The 24,670-nt window shown below is 38.7% G+C and overlaps 2 protein-coding genes across 2 annotated transcripts in view; one reads left to right on the forward strand and one right to left on the reverse strand.

The window, feature by feature from the left end:
• MCPH1 (microcephalin 1) overlaps positions 1–24,670 on the forward strand; it is a 440,996-nt gene that overhangs the window by 261,748 nt on the left and 154,578 nt on the right. The window lies entirely within an intron of this gene.
• Positions 1–24,670, reverse strand: part of ANGPT2 (angiopoietin 2) — a 62,435-nt gene that overhangs the window by 6,675 nt on the left and 31,090 nt on the right. The window contains exons 3-7 of the mRNA XM_063441119.1: positions 21,003–21,124; positions 16,197–16,429; positions 12,497–12,627; positions 6,116–6,217; positions 3,585–3,751 (exon numbers count right to left, since the gene is read on the reverse strand). Coding sequence (XP_063297189.1) covers positions 3,585–3,751; positions 6,116–6,217; positions 12,497–12,627; positions 16,197–16,429; positions 21,003–21,124 — 755 coding nt within the window. The remainder of the gene's footprint in view (positions 1–3,584; positions 3,752–6,115; positions 6,218–12,496; positions 12,628–16,196; positions 16,430–21,002; positions 21,125–24,670) is intronic.

Consider the following 24,670-nt stretch of genomic DNA (forward strand, 5'->3'; position numbering starts at 1 on the left):
ATCGTAGCTGTGTAGTGAATTCTCCTGTCATTAACAGCGTGTATCAACTCGGTCCACAAGCATTGGGGGGCCACGGGTACAAGTCTTCTGAGCGGGGGAACCGGTTGCAGATGCATTCGTGGCTGATCCCAGGGGCGCCGGTCCTCCGCAGCATCCCCCCAGGCTGCGCCAAGCCTCCATCCGGGAGATCTGCAGCACAGCGGGCACTCGGGGACCCACCAGTCCCCACAGGACCCCCCACCTAAAGTCCGTGTGCCTGCCAGTCATCCCCTGCACCCCCACTGCGCCACTGGAGCCCCAGATGGTCGGGGTGAAGGCCGTCCTGTGTCTCACCCTTCTCTGGCCACTCGGGGTAGGCGCCAGCTTCCCCTCAGCCACCGGTCCGCTGGGGGTTGCCGCGCTCCACTCCACGAGGGCTCACAGCGTCGGGGACAGCTGCCTCCAGGCCCTCCTCAAAACCTAAAGGTGACGGCACTTCGACCTCCGCATGACACAGTCCAAGGATCGCGGCATCCGGCCAGCGGGCCCCAAGAACATCGCAGTAGCATCTCGCCTCCCACCCCCCCCTGCCCACATGCATCGCCTCCGGGGCCCCACTTCACCCGCGGGCGTTGCATACACGGGACAGCTTCTGAGGGTAAGACAGGGCTGTTGTAGGCCGTTAAGTCAAGGGTGCAAGTTGATCCCGTAGTACAGGCAATAATCGTCCCTTGATTTCGGGTCTAGATAGCAGGCGGCCGCGGTTAGGCAGCCAGTTCCTGTGTAGGAGGTCAGCGTGTACCCTGGGTGGCTGCGTCCATCCCAGGGCGTGCAGCCTCCATGTGGCCGGGATTACCCCCACCGGCCGTGGGGGGTTGGCGGAACGGGTCCGCAGCTCTCACCCGTGTAAATCTCCACCAGCGTCCGCATAGCTGGTGTGCTTGGTCCTCCGGCCAGGCAATCAGGCATCTGTTCTCTGTCTGCAGCTGTCCTCAAGCAGGCTTATGCAGGTGTGTAGGCTGGGTTCATCAGTCTCGGTATTCCCCGTGAATTTTTGGCCGTAGTCTGGTATCATAGGGGTGCTCGGGTAGTGCCCCATTGCATTGCAGCATGTAATCCGGCCTTGGGGCAGGTTGTTTGCAAGTTTTATGTTGTTGTTTAGGGTTTAAGCTCGGAGCCATTGTGTTCTGCCGCCATGCTGCTTGGCGCCCCGGCCCCCCACATTGTTGTTTGGCTTCTTTTTATTTCATAATGATAACAGAAATCACCCAAATGATCCTGATCAAAAGTTTACATACCCTTGAATGTTTGACCTTGTTACAGACACACAAGGTGATACACACATGTTAAAATGGCAATTAAAGGTTAATTTCCCACATCTGTGGCTTTTTAAATTGCAATCTGTGTCTGTGTATAAATGGTCAATGAGTTTAATAACCCTCATGTGGATTCACTGAGCAGGCTACATACTGAGCCATGGGGAGCAGAAAAGAACTGTCAAAAGACCTGTGTAACAAGGTGATGAAACTTTATAAAGATGGAAAAGGATATAAAAAGATATCCAAAGCCTTGAAAGTGCCAGTCAGTACTCTTATATCACTTATTACGGAGTGGAAAATTCGGGGATCTCTTGATACCAAGCCAAGGTTCGGTAGACCAAGAAAGATTTAATCCACAACTGCCAGAAGAATTGTTCGGGATACAACGAAAAATCCACAGGTAACCTCAGGACAAATATAGGCTGCTCTGGAAAAAGACAGTGTGGTTGTTTCAAGGAGCACAATATGATGATACTTGAACAAAAATTAGCTGCATTTGTCGAGTTGCCAGAAAGAAGCCTTTACTGCACCAATGCCACAAAAAAGCCAGTTACAATATGCATGATACCGCCTTGACATGCCTCACAGCATCTGGCACACTGTAATTTGGAGTGATGAGACCAAAATAGAGTTTTATGGTCACAACCATAAGCGCTATGTTTGGAGAGGGGTCAACAAGGTTATGGTGGAAAAGAATGTATATAGAATATATTCTATATTCTATATACATTTGAATATTTAAAGCATTTGAGGGAGCGCTTATATGGTTTGCACCTGGCTGTTCTTATATTGTTTTGTCTCTCCATGTGCTGTTGTTTTGAGTATGGTGAAAAAGAATACCATCCCCACTGTGAGCTCTAAAGGCATGGGGAATCTTGTAAAAATTGATGGCAAGATGAATGCAGCAAGTTATCAGGAAAAAACTGTCAGACTATTTGCATTCTTCTGCACAAAGGCTGCGCATGGGAAGCTCTTGGACTTTCCAGCATGACAATGGCCTCAATGCACAAGGCCAAGTTGGCAGTGGTTACAGCAGGTGAAGGTGAAGGTTCTGGAGTGGCCATCACAGTCTCCTGACCTTAATATCATTGAGCCACTCTGGGGAGATCTTGAATGTGCAGTTCATGCAAGATGACCAAAGACTTTGCATGACCTGGAGGCATTTTGCCCAGACGAATGGGCAGCTATACCACCTGCTAGAATTAGGGGCCTCATAGACAACTATTAACAAAAGACTGCACACTGTAATTGATGCTAAAGGGGGCAATACACAATATTTAGAATTAAGGGTATGCAGACTTTTGGACAGATGTCATTACATTTTTTTCTTTGTTGACATGTTTGGTTTTATGATTGTGCCATTCTGTTATAACCTACAGTTGAATATAGATCCCATAAGAAATAAGTGTTTTGCCTGCCCACTCATGTTTTCTTTAAAAATGGTACATATATTACTAATTCTCTAAGGGTATGCAAACATTTGAGCAAAACTGTATATTAGTTATGAAATGTGTGCATCAGTAGATTTCTATATAAAATACCCCAAATTAACACGTCTAAACGTCATTGCTCAATGATTACTGCGATTGTTCTAATTCTGATTATACCAGTCTTGAAATCCTCCAGGATCCAAGAGATGAATGTATATGTAGGGTTGCCATATCTTCCATGTTTTCCTGCTGCTCCATGCTGCCCTGTATTATGTAGAATTTATATGCTGTAGGGTTCTTGCTACCTGCAGTATTTCACTACATGACAGCACTTTCCATATATTGCCCATCAATTTGTATCAATTATGTGTGTCCTGGTAAACATGGTGGATATGGTATCCCGATTTACATTGATTGTTCCCTATTTTTTAAATAGCATAGCTAAAATATGGACAGCTCAGATTAAGTGAAGCAAAGTTTAACAAAAAAATGTACACAATGATTTATCTATTGCTCAAAGCTCAATTCAGCGTTTATTTTGGTTCTGAAAGTCCCATTGTGTTCTGTCAAACAGAGACGCCAATTGGACAGTCATATTGTAGCACAGCTCTTAAACTGCAGCTGCGAGGTTCCACCATGTTTAACTGAGCCCATCAACTTTGTGAAATTTAGCAATGAACATGGCCAGGACAAAACAGCCGAGAGGTCCTGCAGAGCTCAGCTGTCAAGTCCACAGTAATAATTAAAAGCTACATGTTTGTCAATACACATGCTGGTTAATTAGATAGGTTCTTCTGACTAGGACCTACATTGAAGAGGGTCTCGAGATTTCCTGAAATAAACCCATGTCACATACCTGTACTTTTGCACTTCGTTTCCCAGGTAGAAGTGTTCATATAAGGAAAATGCTTCATTTCCTTCCCAGTCTTTCAATTGGATTTTCAGAACATATTTCTGTAGGTTTGTCAGCTGGGACACAATTTCATTTCCCAGCCAGTATTCTCCTGAAGCTTCACCAAATCCCTACACATCAAAAGGGAATATGCTTAGCTTTAGGAGCATTTAGAAGTGCAGTGCAACCATTTCTATCATTGAACCCTTTTCTTCAGTTAACAGCTGTTCTATTAAAACGGCTCACTATGCACGTATGCAGAAGGATTTCAAAAATTCTACACATTTTGCGAGAAGCACGAATTTAGTGAAGATGCTGGCATTAAAAGATTATAGTTGTGGAACAAAGCCAGCATAAACAGAACATTGATACTGCAAAGAAAAGACAGATGTGGAGACATAATGATCTCGCAAACTTGCAAAAAGAAAGTCAAACACTTGACAATAAATACTAAATTTTTCATCCCTCCATGGATAAACAGTGTCAGCTACCCTGGCTCGATTTCAACTTTATTGATAATTATAAGGTTTAAAGTGACCTTTGCACAAAAGTCTTCAAAGATCACGGTTTTCCTTTAACAGTTAATTAAAATTGACTTAACAAAATATAAATTCAGGCTGAAATGTTAAAGAGCGTATAATACATTCCATTATTATTTTTCTGCAGAAATATTCTGTAACATTCGTTATTACTGTGGTCTGAAAACATATATAAATTACTGTGAGCTTCTTTCATACACTTTGTTTCTGTGAGCCATAGTTGTAACCGTTAAAGGGGCACTATAGTCACCAGAACAACTACAGCTTATTGTATTTGTTCTGGTGAGTAGAATCATTTTTCTGGTTTTGATGTAAACACTGTCTTTCTAGGAAAAAGCAGTGTTTACATTACAGCCTAGTGATAACTCCACTGGCCACACTTCAGATGACGGCTAGAGGTGCTTCCTGGGGCAGTGCTCCACAGTGAGCAACACTGCCATTCAGTGTCTCCTCCTTCTGCATGAAGACACTGAACTTTCCTCATAGATGCTGATTGGCCAGGGCTGTGTATGACTTGTGCTGGCTCTGCTCATTGACAGTCTCAGCCTATGGGAAAGCATTGTGATTGCTGATATCATCAGAAGTGGCTGTCTGAGCCAGACAGTGGGCATGTTAGAGGCGGACAGGGATAGATCCAGCAGCTGCAGACTTGAATACAAATTGGATTTTACTATATTTTGGGAGGCCAGGGTGCTAGATGGTGGTTTTAACACTATGGGGTCAGGAATACAGGTGATAATAAGGTGATACTATTTAAAAAATAAAATCACATGAATACATTGTGCTTGCTGAACTGCTGTGAAATGCATTGATTTTTCAATGATTTTTTTTCACCTTTGATATGCTGTCACTATAGCAGTAAAGATTAAATATAGTTCATGCATGGGCAGCCAAGCTGTCCAATTGCAGCCACCGTTTGGAGGAGCTAGAAACAGTCCTTAGTTATGCACAGAGTTTAAGCTATACATTTATATTTCTCCATCATGAGTATATTTAAATGTTAAAAAACAGCATGACTTTGTCATCTACATATTTGTTAATGGAACACTCATAGTGTCACAGCTAGTAAAGCAGGCTGGCAGTGTCCCTGCCTTTAGCTGGTTCCTGCTGAGCACACTTGCTGCATCCGGTCTTCTCAGAACTAAAGAAGCTAGATGTAAGTTTGCTCAATAAAGCTATTTGTTGAATTCATTCATTGACTGAGAGCACGGAGCCGATGCTCTAAGCCAATGAATGAACATCTACATCTCATACACGAGCAGGACGAATGTAACATGGGCACTTAGTGGGTCCCAGGTAAGTGTCAAACTGTGCTTAAATGATTTGACAGATTGCGCTGAGACAGGAACAGGGCACTTGTGGCACCATAACCTCTGCAGGGGGTTGTAATGGTTAGCTTTAAGTGTACCTTTTAACAACTTTCGTTTTAAATTCACAACACAATGCAGTGTGTTCTCAAATACTGAGTAAGCGAGATTTAAATTAATGGATTTCTGGAATAATGCACTAGGTAAGCAAGATTAAATTAATGGATTTCTGGAACAGATATTAATTTGATAAGACAAACATTTTTTCGTTTAACACTTTCAGTGAGTGTTCAGATTAAATAGAACATGTTTTATATGGTACAATATAATAAATTCTACTTCATATGATTTAAGTATGTGTTAGAGGATAACAATGCCATAACGGATTTCTTAAGACGTGTTTTTAAATCATGATAACGAATGTCAGTTGGTTTCTAAATGTTTCTAGAACACAGAAATAGAATTATTTTTCCATAACCACATTTTCTCACTTTACACTTTTGAATCTTTTAGCCTGATTTTCTAGGACTAGCTATCATTTAACTGGGGAACATACATGTCTTGGGTTGCCTAAGATTGGTGGATACAGTCTGCTGCCATTACTTCAGTCACATCATATAGTGTTTGTAATATATATATAATTTTTTACCTTTTTGTACTCTTTCCATGTTCTGTGAAAGTCAACACTACCATCAAAACGGTTCTGAATAATAGTCCAGCCACCACCATCCGTTTTCATGTCACAGAAAGTCTGTTAAACAAAAGCAGGGCATCATGTCATAAGAATAATTGTTTCATTAAAACGCATTTGAGTGTTCTATAGCATTGCTATTCACACTTACAAAAATATATGTTTAAAAGCATTTTATTGTATTTAAAAGTTGCCTCAGATCTGCAGACATTACAAAAAGTAGATAGCTGAGTAATTTCAATGTGGAGTGATTGTTGTGCATTCTGTATCCGAGCTACAGCTGGTTTATTTAGGTATAGTTCCAAAATAGTATTGATATTTTTTTGTTTAAATAAAACATGCAAACCTTCTGTTGTAGCTGCATGCATGATATTACAGACGTTAGGCTAACACTGAGGTACCCCTTTTAATCCAGGGTTCCAAGAGCGTCACTACTGTGCAGCCAAAACTTATTGTACATGTTTGTTTATAGTCATTTGATGTTCATGTGTGGTCCTCCTGCAACAGCATATAAATAAATAACTGTGTGCTTTTAATCCAAGAGGCAACAATAGTGATAAACCTAGCATATGGTGTTTTCTGGACCCTTCAAAGACCCCAACCAAATGAAGAAGCCAAAATACATTTTTAAATATTTTTTGTAATAAATATGAAACCCTTTAAATGATCTTTCTGGAGAATTCTCGAAGGGTAAATTGCAAAAACCAAAACCTTGTAGTGGGTTAAGTTTTACTTCCGGACGGAAATGCCAGATATATTGTCCATGCCAAATATTTTCCATTCTTTCATTTATACTAGGCTTCTAATAACTTGAACGGGGTTTGATGATCTGATTTCAGTTGTTTTGCAAAGTAACCAACTAGAAGCAGCTCTTGTGTTTTTTTTTTTCCATATGTTTTGCATTTTAGAAGGTGGTTGTTTTCACCTCGTATGGACCAAATGAAGAATGCTCTTGCACTTCCCCTTTACCATGGCCTTGCGGTTCATGGGGCATGGTACTTAGGAAGCCATATAGCTAGTTCGGAAAAAACAAGTGTGAAAGCTGGAATCAACTCAGGTTCTTGTTGGGTAGCATCTCATAGACGCAAGCCGAACAATTCTAAACAATGGAAAACAGAGAGGAATAACAGGATCTCCGGTTTAAATAGCTAAAGTAGCATTCCTGAAACTTGTTCCAAACACACAATGCTGCAATGATGGTTGTAAACACTGCTTCAAATAAGGCTGTTGTCTACTGATCCAGATAAAAATATTTATAAAGGCTAGTTTTATAGGCGTATAAATTAGCACAATTAATAGTTGTTGGTTTTTTTTTTGTTTTTTTTATATTGTAAGGACAGACAGATAATTCATGTTTAAATCCCTCGTAATCATTCCCCTATTCTAATGATAATTCCTATAGGTTGTGATGAATTCACAGGCACCTATTTCTCAGTGGACTTAGTAGTTGCCATTTGCAGGTTTAGATGTGTAGCATTGGTCATCTCTTTTAATAGCAAAATGTTTTTGTGAACATTTGTGATTACATGATTATGATATATATCTCTAATAACCAGTGTGTTTCAAAACATTGATGTTGATGATATTTGACACTTTATTTATGGAATGTATTAGTCACTTTTGGCACAGTCCTGTGAATGCTCATATATTATACATACTTAGATTTAATTTTTAAATATTAGGCTGATTATAGTTTCACTTATATCTTCACTACATGGAACAGCCAAATTAGTGAATGCTAGTAAATGTATAAATCTTTATAATTCCATTGTCATTTAAAAGCCAAATTCCTTGTATACCGCCTAGACCAGGGATAGGCAACCTTCGGCACTCCAGATGTTGTGGACTACATCCCCCATAATGCTTGCACCCATAATGCCGGCAAAGCATTATGAGAGGGGTAGTGAAAAACATCTGGAGTGCCGAAGGTTGCCTATGCCTGCCCTAGACAATGCCATGCTGAAATCAATATTGGGTCATCTCCCTGACTTATAGAAACTGTTGGAAAAAGCCTTGCACATGAAATATACAAAATGGCGGAGCCCATTACCAAGTAAGTAGTAACCTAGTAATATCTAAGTAATCTAGTAATTGGCCTGATTTAAAATTCCTTCCATGATATTGTTTTCATAATTTTTTATTTTTTTTTACTGGAAGTGCACAAAAAGTATTTATTGCTTAATATTGTAAGATTATTTTCCTGGAAGAGAAGTACAGTTTCTGTTTTTCTTCTTTTATTGAATTTGTGCTTTTTCTGGTCATAACTAGTAGTCTTAGACATTAAATGATAAATGAAAAAGAAAATAATCACTTGAAGAGAAAGAAAAACATAACTCATATCACCTCTTTAAAATTTATTTGGTGAATGAAAGCGCCCAGGTCTTTGCATTAATTTACTTTCTACTTAAATTTTCACATTTGCAAGACAAGTATCAAAACTTGATAATCCACAAATATGCATGCCATAAAGTCTATATTAACAATGACTGTAAGAGTGCAATTCTTATAGAGGGTTATTACCCTGCTCTTATCAAAGTTACTAACGACCTAATCGCAGCTAAATCCAAAGGCCACTACTCCATATTAATTCTTCTTGACCTCTCTGCTGCCTTTGACACCGTTGATCGTGCTCTCCTTCTTCAAACTCTTTAATCACTCGGTCTCTGTGACTCTGTGGGTTTCCTTTTATCTCTCTCAAGGCTCATTTAGTGTCTCCTTATCTAATGATGCCTCCTCTCTTTGTCCTGTCTCGGTTGGTGTCCCCCAAGGCTCTGTACTTGATCCCCTTCTATTTTCTCTTTATACTCCTTCTCTTGGCAAACTTATTACCTCATTTGGATTCCACTACCACCTGTACGCTGATGACACCCAGATATATCTCTCCTCCCCAGGCCTCTCCCCTGCCGTCCTGCAACGTGTCACTGCTGGTCTTTCTTCCATCTCATACTGGATGTCCTCACGCTTTCTAAAACTGAGCTCCTTGTCTTTCCTCCTCCTAATACTTATCCCAGTACCCGCTACAGTCTATAATGAAGGCGGCTGCCAGACTGATTTTCCTCTCTAGTCGGTCCTCTCACACCTCACCCCTCTGTCAATTCCTTACATCTTATAGCTTCCTGTATCCTATAGGTGTCAATTCAAAGTGCTAACCCATACCTATAAATCATTGATCACATCTAGCCCCTCTTTTATCTCTTAACAGATCCATAGCTATGCCCCTTCTCGGTCTCTCTACTCTGCTTATGACCTCCTGTCTGCTGCTCGCACCCGTACGGCCAACTCACGCTTGCAGGACTTCTCGCGGGCGGCTCCCTTCCTCTGGAATAGATTGCCTACTGCCATCAGACTCTCCCCTAGTCTTCGATCATTTAAGAAGTGCCTTAAAACCCATCTCTTTAGGAAAGCTTATGGCCTCCCAGAATACCTCACATACCTGTCTCTTGCTCTCTCCTCCTCACCAAGGAAAGTTATGTCATTCTGGAATAGATTTTGATGCGGACCGCTCCATTCCTGCTTCCTTTTATCACCAGTCCAACCTACATAGTTTTTTTGAGCCTCTGCCATCCGCATTATTTTGGCGACATAGGTCACATACGTTTTTGTGTCAATTTGACACAGGACAATGAAAAATCGATTTTAAGGTATTTTGTCCTACTGTGATTTCAAGTATCTGCAAGTGTGTTCATTATTCTGAGTAATTGTTTTGGTTACTGACTTGACCTGCTTATCGTTGTCCCAGAATTCTGTGTTTCTTGACCCGAGCTTGTTCCTTTGACTTTTCTTTGTCTGTCTTCCGACTGTCTTACTGTCCTTAATGTTAAGCCTGGCCATTCTAAGGTTCGATAATACATTTTCTATACTGTTTGTCCTAGATTTGCGTGTTAGTATATTAGCCTTGACAAGTGTTACGTCAACACACTACATTGTATATATAAATAGTATTTGATCACAAATATTTACTTTAGAGTTACTTGTCAGTAAAAACCTGATGTTAGCAGAACCTGATGTATTAAATGGTTGCAGAACATGTTTCCACGTAATTTCATTTAGGATTTGAGTGGTCGTGTTGTACATGCCATATTGTGATTTCCAGGAGCCACTAAAACACAATTCACAAGAGCCTTGAAAAACGATTTTGCATGAGAAACTTGAAATGCATTGCCCTTTTGCTATTCAAAAGAAGTAATTCAATTACTGTAGTTCTGCAGCCTGCTAAAGCAATATCTCAGTTGTCAGTGATTTGACATGGGGAAATCATATAGTACTGTAATCAGGTATACAAAACAACCCAACATACATTAATTATAGATGTTGTTGAAAGAAACAAAATAAATCACTTGCCAATTTTCCTAAAACCCTAGAGCAGCCAAGGTGTTAAATGACTTACAGATGCATAGCAATAAAGCAAGCCCCAGATTATATATTAAACTGCTGCAGGCCAAATTCGCTTTCCTCTTTTGATTCTCTTTAGGTTACTAATAGGAACTAGTTGTTGTGGTTTCCTCTGGAATGAAGAGGTAACTGGCACATTTTAGGACGGGCACCCGGCTCCCATATGTCTGGCTAGACTAGTTGTTCACTGCATGCATGAAGAACATCATAAAAATAAACAAGTAAAAAATGTCAGTCCTTCAGAGCTTAATAAATAAAGAGCTTCAATGCCACAATGCTCTAATCACCAGAACTACAATAAACCATCTGTCATGAGGACATCAGCAATGGTAGAGTCTCCACAGATAATAAAGATTTACACATTTACTTACAAGAAAGATAAGGGTCATAGCATTAGATGTGATCCACCAGAACGTAACGTGAGTGCATTTGATCATTGTAAGCCAACACACCGTGCAGATGTATTTTAGACACACTAGCAATACTTCGGGGCCAATCATATATTTGTAATCATAGCTATGTGACTTATGATTGCCTGTTGTGTGATCGTGTGGTTAGCAAGTCCAGTTAGTGGGGGGAAAAGAGGGATTTTTTTGCACTGTATCAACAGAAACAGGAAGTGGATTGGATAAACAGATGTGCTCCATGCACATAGCTGGCAATGTTTTAGTGAGTAACGCTCAGCTCAAGCAAGAACACATACAGTTCTCACACAGGCTTCACTTCGTCTCTTAGAAAAGGCTGGCCATCTATGCTATGCATTACATCCTCCACCCCATCAAAATAATTCAGTATGTACTGTGCAGATAAATCATTCTGAATACAGGTTAAATTGAATGCACTGACCATGGTACAACTTATTCTGTGCACTATGGCTAAAGTTAATTATTTCAAATAAAACTTGACTGGGAAAATGGCAGTGCTCTGTTACTATTACTCCTACAAAGTCTCAGCCACTCAAGCTTGATAAACATTACAATTCTGACTATAATCGTAGTAGTGCCAATACATGATATCTTAATTAAAGGCTTTTTTATTCCTAACAAAAAATAAATGTGCTTATTTTTTAATTTGGTTACGCTTAATAATGCCTTTGTTCATTGATTTTAAATACAGTCAATTTCTATCAGTTATATAATTGCTTGTTAATTTTGTTAATAGGCGTCCAAGAAAGCCCACTATATACATATAAGAACAGACTGTCCAAGTAGCATCAAGACATCTCTGGACAGCCTATTCTTTTTGGCCAAATATAATCTAATGTTTAATATAGCTGTTATTTTGCACTTTTAAGATTTGTTGTTGTAGTTGCAATATTTTATTGGCATCAACTTTTAATTTTGCACCCTTAAGATTGTCCAATAATTTAGCCTAGTCATTCCCAGAACCCTCTGTGTATCAGGAAGTCCTTGGCCAAATTCTTGTCCAATATATCATGTGTTAAATATAATGGTCATACTGACAATCAAGAAAATCCAGTGATCCAGATATCTTTATCTCGAACTCAGTGTTAGAGTATATACGACGTTGCTACCTCTTAAGACTAAGCCAAGACAGATCTCATTACTTGAGTGGAATGGGAGGCATTTCTCACCACCAATATAGACCATGTACATATTATGTCTGTTTTAGATATGTTTAAGGAATTTAGTAAATATTTGAACAGAGCATGTGTAAGAGATGGGTGGTCCATGTGGGGGTATATTGGGCACAATTGTAATAAAAGCACTCTATGTAATTTTAATCTGCCCTAGTTCTCAGTGTAATGGCACTAATTGTGTTAGCCATTCCCAGCTGTGTATGGTCATTAAATGACCTGTTTCCGGTTGTCATCTGATAGGTTTTTTAAGGCAGATATTATGGTGACCAAAGTTTAAGCTGTAATTGTGACCAAGCTTTTTTTTTTTTTTTTGTCATTCACTGTAAGTATTTTCTGTATGCTCTTACCTTGACCTGCTCTGTGGTGTTAGGCACAGTTATGGTGTAGATACCGCTCGTAGTTAGTCCTGATTTATAGGCTTCAGCACAGTCTTTAAATGTTATTTGCTCTTCTTTTACTACGAATGAGGCTCTGGGTGCTAGAAACATAGACATTTATGATAACATTGGTGTTTAGTAACGCCACATAACAAGATCATTTCAATTAATTTCACCTTGCTTAAACAATTTCAACATTTCTATGTTTTGTTTTAGCAGTCTGTCTGTGCTATTAGTATTATTGTATGGTAGTAATAATGGCTTGCACTGCTTTCATATTCTAAGACTTGGTCCAGAAATGGACATAGCATATGTCTTTAAATGACAAACTTTATGCGATTGAAATGCACCTCAAGCAGTGCTTTCTGGTGCATACTGTAATGATGTAGTAAAATGGGATGTACTATAGCACAAGTGTAGCCAGAGTAGTAGTACCTCTACACAGCACTAGTTTTTAATGCTACACACCAACCCACATTATGTACATGGAATAAAAATTATAATTGTTTGATTTTAAGGTTACCTCGCTGACTCTTTCTACAGCTGTAGTGTAATATATGTATAACAAATGTCATTCTGCATATTTAGCATTGGAGAAGGCAATGCTGCAGCCTGCAACAGTAACTAAATAATGGCTGTTTGCAACCATTTGGGACCTATTGCAAATACAAGGGGACCCGAATTTGGATCTTGATCCAAGAACCACTAGAATCTGTACTCAAATTTAATGCAGACTAATGTTTCTTGCACGATAGTGGAACTCTCCAATATGTGACACTTTAATATCTCCCTAAGTGCTGACAAACAGATGTGGTATTGCAGTGTGGTGCCGTTTTCAATAATTATTTGTATGCATTTCTTGCTATTGAACTTTGTAATGGGAATATTAATTGTCTAGTGACTTTCACTCACTGGCCAACAGTCTGGGAAATGTTTAAAGTGCAATTTAAAATAGTTTGTATGTGGTAGAGTTTCAAGCAAAGCACGGCAAACACTGTTTATTTTCTCTTCACTAAGTACCATAATTATACATAGTTGATAGTTTGCTATAGTAACAGTATCAGACTTCTTGGTCTGACAAAGTAGGATACATGGCTTTATTTTTTTTTTCTCCATCTATAAATATCACTGTAGTTTGTTGCTGGGCAGATCTTTATCAACTCCTTTTTAAAACCTAATTTTACCGTGAGTGTACATGGATAAACTGACTATCCACGCTGTATAATGTTATGCTATCACAAGTGAGGGGATCAGTGTTTGTCTTTGTAATATGTTTATCCAATATCAAGTGAAACTTTAGATATGAAAATGATACTATGATACTGTTGTTTGACAGATTTTATAGTATATTAAAGTATATTTGGAAAAATGATCAATCAACTATGCTGTTGTTGACCTCTGAAGGCAAATATGTTATCTGCCTTTAGAAATTAAATGTCTTCTAGAAAAGCAGATTATTGATTGCTGTCCATTTAGCAGCCAACCTATAGAAATTGGATTGTAGATCATAAGTGATAATAAGTACATGTAGGGCTGTTTCCTATCACTGGATGCTGTATATATGTGGTGAAGGCCGTACACTGCCACAACATTAAAACTACAGACATGTGAAGTTAACATTGATTATATTGTTACAATGGCACCTGCCAAGGGGTGGGATATATTAAGCTGCAAATGAACCGTCAGTTTAATATGTTGAAAGCAGGAAAAATGGGCACGCAAAAAGATCTGAAAGACTTTGACAAATAGTGATGGCTAGACGACTGCATCAGAGCATCTCCAATATGGCAAGTCTTGTGGGGTGTTCATGGTGTGCAGTGGTTAGTACCTACCAAAAGTGGTGCAAGGAAGGAAAATCAGGGAACCAGTGTCAGGGTCAAGGCTCATTGATGCATGGGGAGCAAAGGCTAGTCCATCTGGTCCAATTAAACAGAAGAGCTACTGTAGCTCAAATAGCTAAAAGAAAACTTAATGCTGGCCATGATAGAAAGGTGTCAGAACACAAAGTTCATCATATTTTGCCAAGTATAAGGCTGCTTAGCTGCAGACTGGTCAGAGTGCCAATGATGACCCCTGCCTACCACCAAAAGTGCCTTCAGTGGGGACTTGAGCATCAGAACTGGTCCATGGAAAGAAGGTTGCCTGGTCTGATGAATCATGTTTTCTCTCAGATCAGGTGGATGGCTGGGTGCATGTTTGTCGATTACCTAGGAAAGAGATGGAAGCAGGATGCACTATGGGAAGAAGGCAGGCCAGCGGAGGCAGTGTTATGATCTCGACAATGTTCTGTTGGGAAATCTTGTTGCCTGGCATTCATGTGGATGTTACTTTGACACATACCACTTACCTAGAGATTGCAACAGAAGACTGTACACCCTTCCTGACAAGGGTGTTCCCTGGTGAGTAGTCTCTATCAGCAGGATAATGCACCCTGCCACAATGCAAAAATCCCCCAGATCTCAATACAACAGAGCATTGGTGGGAAGTGCTAGAACAACAAATCCGATCCTTGCAGGACCCACCTTGCAACTTGCAACTTAAAGGATCTGCTGCTAATGTTTTGGTGCCAGAAACACATGACATATTTAAAAGTCTTGTGGAGCCTGTGCCTCAATCCATCAGAGCTGTTCTGGCAGTTCAAGGGGGACCTACATGATATGAAGCAGGTGGTTTTATTATTGTGGCTGATCAGTATAAGTATGAGTAAAATCAAGTCCTATGTGTAGCAAGCCAATAATGGAGCAGCAATGAAAATGGCAACATAAACATTGGCAGACCTCACATATTGTACTGGACGTTATACTGCTCTGTCCACATAGGTGGTAAAGAGAGAGAGAGAGACTGTATCCTGCTGCTTTGGCATCTATAATGTTTTGACATTTTCCTCTGCATTTTATTAGTATTTTCTTTTGCTCTGGCTTTTTTATTTTTTTCACTTTTATATAATTACCGATATCTTTTGGGGCACAATGTCAATTTCTAAAATTAATACACCATATCTCTCTGGTAATTATTATGTTCTAAAGTTTCTGATCCAAGGAAAGTTTAAGAACACTTGAAATAATAGTTTTGTTATTCTGCTAAATTAATCTTGCTTGGTACTCATCCAGAAAAATACAACAGCTCCGTCCAAAACTTTGTTTTCACCAGTGCATTAATTTTAATATTTTCTACAGCTTTTTCCATCAGGCGCTTTGCTATAGTGAAACAATCATAATAAAAAGCTTTTCTCAGAGTAGACATAAAACATCTAAAAAGTATTTTACTATATGTGACATATGCTATTAATCTTTCACGTGCACAATGGGAACGAGATGCTTCTACAGAATGCAATGCATTGCTCACTCTTTGGATTTAGTAACGTTAATACCTACACTGTTGTTGCTCAGGAGTGTCCAACTGTTCGAGAGCCAAATTGGGACACTCGTGAGCTACAACAGATTGTACATTTATATTCCAACAACTTGATTAAAGAATGTATGTCATCCTAGACCATTAGCCATCTTCTTACATATCACAGCACACCATGTAATTGTCTAGCAGGATGTCAGAAGTACCATTCAATCTTGTTCAACTAGGTATCCTAATAAACCTAAATTGTAAATTATAGTATTTTGGTTGTTAGAGGTGGCCTACCAATGTCTTAGACAAGGCTTTTGTTAATACCTACCATCATGTGGTGACATCCTTGTCAACAGATTATGTACAGTCTCCATCAAATCATGCTGTTGTTTTTGGAGGAACGAGTTATTTGCCGAAGCGGTAATTAGCTGCTTCTCTAGCTCCTCTATAATAGTATTTTGCTTGAGCACCAGGACCTGGAGTTTATCCTTTTCTTCTTTCATCGACTGGAGTTGTGCTGTGTGCTTGTCTTCCATGTTCAGGACCTTTTTTTCTAAATAACTAATGAAATTGTACAAATTAGCATATTGTCTAGAGACATTTCACACTCATATCACAGTAGTGATTACAACTGTTGGAGGTCTCCAGTATCTATATGTATCACCAGAATTCTCTCTCAATTGTAGGTCTAGTAGATATCAGTTATATATGTAAAGCTTTATGGTCACTGTCAATAATTTTGAAAAGAGTTAGCATTGAAGCTCCAAGTTGAGGGTAGCTAACATCAACATCTAATTAATTTGCTAAACTAAAGAGCTGAGCATCATGGGAAGTGTAGTACACAAACATCTGGAAAGCCAAGGTTAGCATACTGATTTAAGAACTCTATACCACATTGAAGTATCAGAACAAAATACACGTTAAGGAGCTATAGGGTGTGTTGTGTTATCACGCTTCATAAATTTAGGCACACGGTTAAACAGATGCGGAGACTGAAGCCACCCATATTCTTTCCTACGTGACACAAATCATTGCAGGCTAATGTTATTTATAATAAAGAAAGCAGAATGATTTACACATTAGCAAAGGAATTGGGGGAAAAAATGTGAACACAAAGATGTAGTTGTGTTTGCAAAGCTTCATGTGATAGCATATTGTTTTAAATACGAGTGCCTATATACAAATGTGTGTTTATATGTTTTAAAACTGTGGTTTAAATGTATATTTATGTGTGTTTGTATGTGTTAACTTATACATACTAAGAAATGTTTTTAAAAGGTGTTCAGGAATGAAAATGTGTGGTTTATAAGCCACTAACTTGTTTAACATTAGCAGTGTTTTGATATGTGTGAATTCCAGTGGTCACTCTGAGGGATCCTGTCTATAGTATGTTACATTGCATTTCACAAATTTTGATTCCCTAACATTGTAAAGGTAATGGAATCTATATCAGATGCCAATTTAGCAAGCATTGGGTGTTAAACACTTGCTATCTGTAATAGTTGTAGCCTCAGAAATATTAAAGGGACATTCAATTTAATCACTGTTTAGTAGACATACTCCAAATGAAAACGTGCATGCATTTAAATATGCTTTTTTTTTTTTTAAATTGATCATGTAAAAACAGCTTGCCATTTCTTGCCTGCAGCCTTTGTAAAACCTCCCCATCTAACCCAGCCCAGACTTTCTGTGGCTGTCCAATCACAGACTTTCCAATATAGCTCAATGAGAAGGCAGGTGCTCTGGGCAATTGCCTGCTGCTTGTGGTTAGCTCCGTTGAGCGAAACAACCAGGAAGTAACAAGACCTGTTGTCAACCCAAAGCTGAGGGACTTATTTATATTTCGAACACTAAAGTTTTCCTTTAATACTCTTGAAATACTCCTGTTTGCCTTCTCAAGAGTTCCAGAGCAGTGAATATTTCTATCACCATGTTGAGAGCTTTCTTAGAAGTGTCCCAGCAAACTTTCTCTTTTTCAGCTTTAAAATGTTTGCCCCTTCTTCTGCTTGGTCTATGATCAGGTGGTCCATTGAGTCCCTATCCTGCGGTGAATACTAAAAGGACAACAGTCACCTAAAAAATATGGTTTAATCTAATAAAACTCCTACAGGTTTTGAAAGGAAATGTTTTTTTTTTTTTAAATGAAGTATACTTAAAAAAAAATGAGGAAAAATGTATCTATACCGATCCATATACACATGACCGTATGTTTCAGCCATATACATGCATCTTTGATAGGACAGGGATATAAAACTGACTGTTGGTCTGTATGGTCTTCCCTGCTTTACTCACTGCACACAAGCAGGAAAGACCATAGAGGCTGTGTTCAAGCACTGCCTGACCCAAAGTCCATGTATTTGGCCATATGAACCTGTTGTATACTAAAGGTAGAGATGGGATTTTTTTTTTTAAATCATTTAAAAATATATATTTTTGTTTTAAAACTTGATTGGAAGCTTATTATATGAAAAAAATAGTGACAGTTGAGGTGACAGTTGTCCTTTAAGATTACTTTACTAGACAGTCTTGTCTGCTAAAGTCATAGACTAGTAGTAATGTTCAGTGCCTTAGAACTCGGAACACCAGATACAAAATCCCAGTCAGACCACTTTACCACCAAGTGTGCTTTCCTTGGGCAAGACCTATATATCCGCCTTCCATAGATTTGTAAATTAATTTGAATAAGGCTTTTCTTACCCCTCAATGTAATAGTAAAGTGCAGGAGAATATGTTGGCGCTATATAATGTAATAATAATGTGATAAAAGTGATACAAGTTTTCTTAATTGGATTAGCAGGAAATGTTACACTGGAGAGACACTGGAGACTATTCAGTCTATTCTCTCTGAGTATAAAAATTTATTCACAAAACCAGGGAATGTGTAGAATTGACAAGAGAAGAGAACATTATCGGCCAAATATGAAACACTGTTTTTCTTCCAGCTTGGTTATTTTAACATAACATTTTATTTATTTATGATATTGTGAATAGCTACAGAAAAGGACCATTTGAGACAATAGGGGCAGGACTTGGTTAAAAAAAAAGTCAAAGGTCTGCTATTATCTTAACAGCAGAAAACACCATTTATTAACTTGCTCTATATTCAGGAGTATTTTATCCAGAGCCCAACTAAATACACTTCATAAAAATATTAATCTCAGTAAAATATTAATTCAAATTCTACACATTTTCTGCAGTTAAAGTAAAGCTGTGTGTGCCTATGTACTGAACTTTAATATTTAGTAAATACATATCTTCCAGTGCTCTCGCACACCTTTTTACACATTGCACAAATATCCCCTGCACAGGAAAGGATGTATTAGACAGACAGAGGGAATAATATGTCATTGTGTCTGTGGAAATGCTTTTTATCTCCGTCCTGAGGAAAAACCTATGAACTCTGGCACAATTGCTGTTTTATGAAAACAGATGGTATTTCCTCTATTGATCACTGGGGACACGTGCGTTATTGCCGTAATAATCACCTTGTTAAAAACATTTTTTAGGGTTGTTTGCAGACTAGTTATGTTGCATGAAAAGGAAAATTGTAATCACAACCCATAAATGTGTTAAATAAGCAACTCTAGTCCTAGCAGAAGAGTACACAAGTTATAAACATTCTTTATATGCCATAAAACTCATTTTTACAGTGACATATATTGCTTGTGTATATGTATATATATATATATATATATAGTTAGCATTGCTTTATGGATTAAATTGGGCATCAGATTATATTACAATATCTAATTTAATAAATTTATATTAAGAAACGTAGCAAAAATAAATCTGTGTAATTTTAACATTTTCTTTCATTGATTTAATTTCCAGACAATTTTTCATGTATTTCACATTGTGAATTGCTAGGCAGGGGCAGATTTATCATCCTTGCGGCCAGTGTCCTTATTGCACTCTCCTATACATACAGATTACATATGCAAACAAGGTTTGGAGTATTCGATTGCATGCATTTATATGACTAGTTTGGTGTATGATGGCTTGGTGAATATAACTAGGTGGGTGGTGGGATGACAAGTGGGACAGAGCTGATCGACAATGTGTGTGTAGGCTGCTTGTGGTGGTGTACGTTTGTGTGAATGCTGCTTGTGGGGTTGCTTATCTGAAGGTGGCAGCTCATTGTGCTACATTTGGGGCTGTAGTGGGGGAACGTAGTGGGGAAGTAGGGAATGTAGGAAGAGGATCGGTGCTACGGTGGGGGGTAGGGGCTGTAGTGGAGGAATAGGGCTTACAGCAAGGGGAAGTGGGGCTGTAGTGGTAGGTTTGAGACTATTGTAAGGTGGCAGGGCCTGCAGTAAGGGAAAAGAGACTATGGTGGGGTTATAATGGCTTTACTCGGGTACATTGTGGGTATAATTGGGTGACAGAAGTTATACTGATGTAACATAAGCTATTTGAGGGTGCCAAGGGCTGTGATAGGTTGACAGCGACTGTATTAAAGTTTATTCCCCCTCCCTGGCTTAACTTTAGCCAGGTAGGGAGGACATCCTGACCACTGGTGGTCTGGTGGGAGGTACAACATGTGAGCACACCTTGTGGAAACTCGCAGCAGCGCTCTGATATAATACAGGGGAGGGAGAATTTCCCTTCCTTTATACGAGTACTGGCCCTACAGTGGAAATCTCCCCTGTCTTCCTCAGCCACACAGCAGGAAAATGAGCTGACCAGTGAGGGAGATTTTTGACCTCACTGGCCATGCCGCCCCTCTCCAGCCTGTCACCTTGAGCTAAATCTGTCCCCGGCGCTAGGGAATATGTTGGCATTGAAAAAATGAAAAAACAATAATAGATATTAGGCTATGATTATAAGGGACACTCCACACACTTAAAGCATGTTAGCTTGCTGAAATAATGTATGCATGAAAAGTGTCACCTTGGCATTTTTATAAATTAACCTTGGTACACCACCCGTGCTGGAAATTACTAGAGTTTAGCTGAGGAAAGTGAAACTCAAAAGGCAGGCAACAGAGCACTTGCTTTGCAAAGACTTCTCATTGAAATGAATTTGTTCATTCAGCACATTTTACTGATTAGTGAATACACCTACTGCTTTCATCTGTGAAAATGCATCCAGAAACCATAACATTACAGTAAGATATTATATATCAGCCATTTACCTGTTTTTATCTTGCAGCTTTGATATTTCACTTGTCTGATCTGATATTTGTTTTTCTAATTTGTTTGTCGATAGTGAATGTTCCAAAAGTTGGAGCTCAAGTCGGCTTGTTTGATTAAACACCTTTATAAAGAGATAAATAAGATCACTTAATTTAGTAAATCAACCATTTTAGCACCCATCAGAGGTGGGCAGGTCACATTTTATAAATGTAATCATTCTTTCTTTAAATGCTGTCTATGCTATATTGCAGCGATGGCGAACCTATCGCACATGTGCCACATCTGGCACGCCGAACCCAGTGGGGGTCAATAGGGCAATTCCCCTCCCCCTGTGTATGTTTAGGTAAGTGTATGTGAGTGTCTGTATATATGTGAGTGTATGTGTATCTGTGAGTGTCTGTATATATGTGAGTTTCTGTGTATCTGTGAGCATGTGTGTGGATCATCTTAAAACAAAATATGTTAATTAGTTTGGACAACTGGATGATTTTTTTTTTCTAAACTTAATCCTCAGTATTCAGGTTTAATTGCTGTTTTGGCACTTTGAAGAAAAAAAAGTTTGCTACACTTGTTATCTCTATCTATTGAACTATATATCGACTTCCTTATGCATGTGCATATATTATATAAAATGGAGGATGTATAATAGTGAATATTTTATAGTTGGTACAGTACTGCAGGGGTTAGTGTGTATGGTAGGTGTCAAGAGTAGGAATGTTATGTCAGTACTGGGGCATACATGAGATTAGAAAGATAATTACTGGGGCATACATGAGATTAGAAAGCCTAGATTTCAGTAAGGCTTTTGACACTGTTGCACATAGAAGGCTTATCAATAAACTGCAATCTTTGAGTTTGGATTCCAATATTGTTGAATGTGTAAGGCAGTGGCTGAGTAACAGGCAACAGAGGGTTGTAGTCAATGGAGTATATTCGAAGCTTGGGCTTGTCACCAGTGGGGTACCTCAGGGATCTGTACTTGGACCCATTCTCTTTAATATTTTTATTAGTGATATTGCAGAAGGTCTTGATGGTAAGGTGTGTCTTTTTGCGGATGATACTAAGATATGTAACAGGGTTGATGTTCCAGGAGGGATAAGCCAAATGATCTAGGTAAACTAGAAAAATGGTCAGAGTTGTGGCAACTGACATTTAATGTGGATAAGTGCAAGATAATGCATCTTGGACGTAAAAACCCAAGGGCAGAGTACAGAATATTTGATTGAGTCCTGACCTCAACATCTGAGAAAAGGTATTTAGGGGTGATTATTTCTGATGACTTAAAGGTAGGCAGACAATGTAATAGAGCAGCAGGAAATGCTAGCAGAATGCTTGGTTGTATAGGGAGAGGTATTAGCAGTAGAAAGAGGGAAGTGCTCATGCCATTGTACAGAACACTGGTGAGACCTCACTTGGAGTACTGTACACAGTACTGGAGACCATATCTTCAGAAGGATATTGATACCTTAGAGAGAGTTCAGAGAAGGGCTACTAAACTGGTTCATGGATTGATAAAAGGATAAAACTTACTAGGAAAGGTTAAAGGATCTTAACATGTATAGCTTGGAGGAAAGACGAGACAGGGGGGATATGATAGAAAAATTTAAATACATAAAGGGAATCAACACAGTAAAGGAGGAGACTATATTTAAAAGAAGAAAAACTACCACAACAAGAGGACATAGTCTTAAATTAGAGGGACAAAGGTTTAAAAATAATGTCAGGAAGTATTACTTTACTGAGAGGGTAGTGGATGCATGGAATAGCCTTCCAGCTGAAGTGGTAGAGGTTAACACAGTAAAGGAGTTTAAGCATGCGTGGGATAGGCATAAGGCTATCCTAACTATAAGATAAGGCCAGGGACTAATAAAAGTATTTAGAAAATTGGGCAGACTAGATGGGCCGAATGGTTCTTATCTGCCGTCACATTCTATGTTTCTATGTTTCTATAATGCCACGGTAGTCATAAGTGGCAGCCATATCAGCTGCTGTGATTAAAATGGCGGCATGTACCACTCAAAAGTATAACTCTCAGTATGCCCCAGTCAGGTCATGATATTAGGCCTCTCAGACTGCACAAAGGCGATCGGTACATTGCTACCCATTGTTTAAGAGGAATAATACCATTGCTGACATCACCATCTGTGGAGTATGCGCGCGCATTTATGTTATCAATGTATTAACTATCCATTTACTTCAGGGGGAAGGGGTTTTCATACACACTTTGTCCCCCACCACAGCTATTTTGGGGTGTGTATACACACACACACACCATACTACACACACCCTTCTACCTGAAGTAAATGCATAGTTAATACATTGATAGCATAAATGCACACACCAGTCAAGCCATAAGACTTGCTTTTCCCACAGAAATTTCACTTTAACAGTACTCTCACTACTGCAAGGGATTATGGGTAAGCGTATGCAAATGTGCTCAACAAAGAACCGCATTTGTATGGAATTATGAGACACACTGGTGTATTTATGTTTAGTAATGTATTTATATATATATATATATATATATATATATATTTATTTTAATTATTATTGATTTTGCAAAAATACATATGTTAAACTAAGTTGTATGTTGCCAGCCAAAATATCAGAATGGCTTATGAAAGAAATGTAAGTATGTACAATTCCACCTAAACTAATATTCAAACATGTTCAATAATTTCCTACATCTTTCGTCATGTATGCTGGTCAAGTTGAGGAATTGTACTTATTTCACTGATGACTGTGTTAAGGAAATGCTTTGAATGTGGACCCGTCGCAGGCATGTGCTCCCTGCATCGACACGCTGCCTGCCTGCTATTCAGACAATATTGCTGTTTTCATGTCCTTGCCGAATGCTTACACGTACTTCTTTCATCTGGTTCATTTTTTTCTGTTGACAGGAAGACTTCATTATTCACATCCGACATGTTAAAAATGTCTTGAGGATATGATTTCATATTGTTCTGCTCAAGGGACTCTGCTTATTTTATTAACTCTTTATTATTCAATACAAGCAGTTTTCGAGACCCCAGGGCTTCATCAACAATTCAATAGAATTGTATTATTGTCCTATTTATCAAGTTGATGCCTTAACTTTCTAGGCCACTAAATAACATCTAGCCTTGAAAAATCCAATATTACTTATCAATCTGTACAAGAAAAATAGGGGATTAGCCTGTAAAAAGCACATGAAATCAGGGCTATAATTTCACAGAATGTATAATTTTTTAAAAGATTTTTTTCAGGCCTTACTATGCTTACAAGTTATTTATTTTCACTCAAGAATTTCTATTTTTTTTTTTTACCCCATTAGTGCAAGTAGCATGGGGCCTGTTTGTCTCATAACGTTGTATCCAATGAATGCTAGTATGGTATTCCCTTTACTAAAAATGCTTTACCTATAATTACCAGATCAAACGTACAATGCATCATGGGACTACGCGGTATTTCATTCAGATAGTCTGCATGGCTCACACATCACAACCTCCACAGCAACTGCCAACTAAATATATCTATGTGGTGTGTATGTTGGCATGCCTTTGTGTGTTAATATATACATTATAGTAGCTTGACTACAAAATCATGTGTGTGTGCGGATGATACCCTGTTTCTAATTAGGTGCTTCAGCTATGTAAAGACAGATCTTCTAATATTTGATGACAATACA

Source organism: Pelobates fuscus, chromosome 2, assembly GCF_036172605.1.
Source record: "Pelobates fuscus isolate aPelFus1 chromosome 2, aPelFus1.pri, whole genome shotgun sequence".
Lineage (NCBI taxonomy): Eukaryota > Metazoa > Chordata > Amphibia > Anura > Pelobatidae > Pelobates > Pelobates fuscus.